A 2,307-nucleotide genomic window follows, 5' to 3' on the forward strand; every position below is an offset into this window, starting at 1 on the left:
AGAATCACGTGCCAGTGCAAGACAATCACGTGCTAGTGGAAGGGAATCACATGGGAAGGGGAACGAGGCTGCGCGGGTGGAAGACAAAAGGGCGGGAAAGCACATGGTAAAGGGGAGGTAACTGCGGGAATGAAGCATACGGTCACGGGAACGGAGCATGAGGTCACGGGAATGGGGTTCAGGGGATCCAAAAAGGGGGTGTCCAAGATAGGAAAGGGTCTGAAAGAGGAAACTGGAACTTCCAGGAGGGGCGAAAAAGGGGGTGCTGGTCCACAGACCGTGACACAGGTGTTGTACGTCTATCTCAAGGCGCTACTGGGTAAAGGCAATGCAAAACTTGTCTCACTGATCTTCTGCATTCAATCATTGCAACACTAGCATCATACCTCCCTTCGAGCACTCTCGAGGCCTTCAAAAGCCTCGCTGATCACCTAGTGAGGACCCCACCGATGGACGACTCTGCAGGTCCGCAATCCTACTCTGCCTCCCTCCATTCTGCAGCCGCAGGTCGAATCGCGTCGGTCCCCCCACATGAATTGTCCAGTTTGTTGAGCTCGTCAGCTCCAGGCGACGGTCAGTCTGTGTCCATCCCGTATGCCGTTCTGCTCGGTGAGTGTGAATCGTACTCCCCAGTGCCGTACTACGGTGCTTACTACAGTCCGACGCTGTACAGAATGGCAAGAACGGCTGAGAGTAGTGAATGATGCTCTCCAAACTCTTATCAACGCGTATCCCCAGCAGCCATTCGGCGAGTTGCTCCAACAACACACCGGGCACAGTATGGTGCCGTTGTTCACTGCGAACAGCGTCGGACAAACGAGGACGACTCCACCGCAGCCGGCCTATTACGACTGGGGTAGGACGTCCGATCTTATAGGTCCAGAGATGGACCTAGGAGGTATCTCGAGCGCAAACCCCCGCGCTATCCCCGGTACCTCCATTGACCCCCGGAGCATTGTCAATATGCCTTCATTTTCGGCGGTTGGAGAACCAGGTGACTCCACGCTCAACACGAGGCGGAAGAAGAGAGCCAAAGTCGCGGTGAGTTCACACCTTGAGTGTCGCTCTTCGTTTTAGCTGATGATGTTCCTCTGTAGTGCGAATCTTGTCATGCCATGCGCAAGACATGCGAAGATGCTCGACCATGTTGGAACTGTTGCAGGAACGGCTGCGCCGATACTTGCACAGACTGGGTACGTTCTGCGAGGGAGCGGCAGGCTTGACCTGCCTGACGACGACGACGACGATGACGACGGTTGAACCGTTATACCTTTGTGCCATGGCGATTGACTGGTTTCAGTGCTATTAGGAAGAGAGCGTGTTGATCACTCTGCTGTATTATCAGAATCTGTATGGGATTGACACTTACTACTTATTGTCGCGCTATCCCCTCACAAAGTTCCAATAATGTATAGAACGATCTGTTATGGCGTGCGTGAGCTGGCTAAGTATCAAGAGACACCTGCCCCGTTAATGGTGCCTTTGTGTTTCGGGCGCAGGGAGTTACTATGCACTCGCCAATGCTGCCGGGCTCCGGCTATCGCATGCCAACGAGTATGTGGTACCTGGGCCCTCGACAATAGCCCGAGGGCGCGGGGGAGAGCGAGAACAACGTCGCAAATGTTGGGCAGCCACGCGCAGCCTGAGCGGGCCAAGCGCCCCACGTCATCTTATCTCGCCATTTAATCTGGCGCCCCGACGTTGTTCTACCTGGTCGGACATTCAAGGGACCAAACCCCGCCATGTTGCTGACATCTGCTGATACCATTGTATGATGTGCTTCGCATCCGCCTACTTACCACCATGTCGACCACCCCTAGTACTCCGCATACCCATGGCGACGATGAACTTGAAGTTGTCATTCCTGTCTTTCCTGTCGATGTTCGTGCCCAAGCCGAAAACCGGCCCTCTGATCATGAGGGAAACCCCATCCTCATCTCTCTTGTTGGACCTGACAAACCTGGTTCTGCAGTAGAACGCGTGCGTCATGTGTAGTGAATTCCGGGATTGTGCTAACGAGCCTGTCAGTGCTTGTGGGACGTGATGTTCAAAGGAATGGCACATTTCGATTCCTCCCGCCACTCAGAGGTACGTAGTGTTCGGCCACTGTGTTAGGACTGTGCGCACAAGTCGAACTCCGAAAGGAAGTCCGAAGTCCGAAGTCCGAAGGTGCGCGGGAATGAAGACTTTGGCGAAGTTATTGACCAACGCCCGAAGAGTCGTCGATGTCTTCAATTTGCGGAAGTCCGACAAGAGGCTCCGGAGTTTATACCGGAGCAAGCTACGAATAAGAGAGTCAAGCAGAGG

At 54.2% G+C, this 2,307-nt stretch overlaps 1 protein-coding gene across 1 annotated transcript; it reads left to right on the forward strand.

Moving 5' to 3' along the window:
* Positions 1 to 449: 449 nt before the first annotated feature.
* L226DRAFT_575571 (uncharacterized protein) lies at positions 450 to 1,260 on the forward strand (the record flags this gene model as incomplete). Its single annotated transcript, XM_067685216.1, has 3 exons — positions 450 to 609; positions 674 to 1,041; positions 1,189 to 1,260. The coding sequence occupies 3 exons, from the start codon at positions 450 to 452 to the stop codon at positions 1,258 to 1,260; spliced, it is 600 nt and encodes a 199-aa protein (XP_067529974.1).
* Between the last annotated feature and the right edge of the window lie 1,047 nt (positions 1,261 to 2,307).

Source organism: Lentinus tigrinus (genome assembly GCF_003813185.1).
Source record: "Lentinus tigrinus ALCF2SS1-7 unplaced genomic scaffold L226scaffold_47, whole genome shotgun sequence".
Classification (NCBI taxonomy): Eukaryota; Fungi; Basidiomycota; class Agaricomycetes; order Polyporales; family Polyporaceae; genus Lentinus; species Lentinus tigrinus.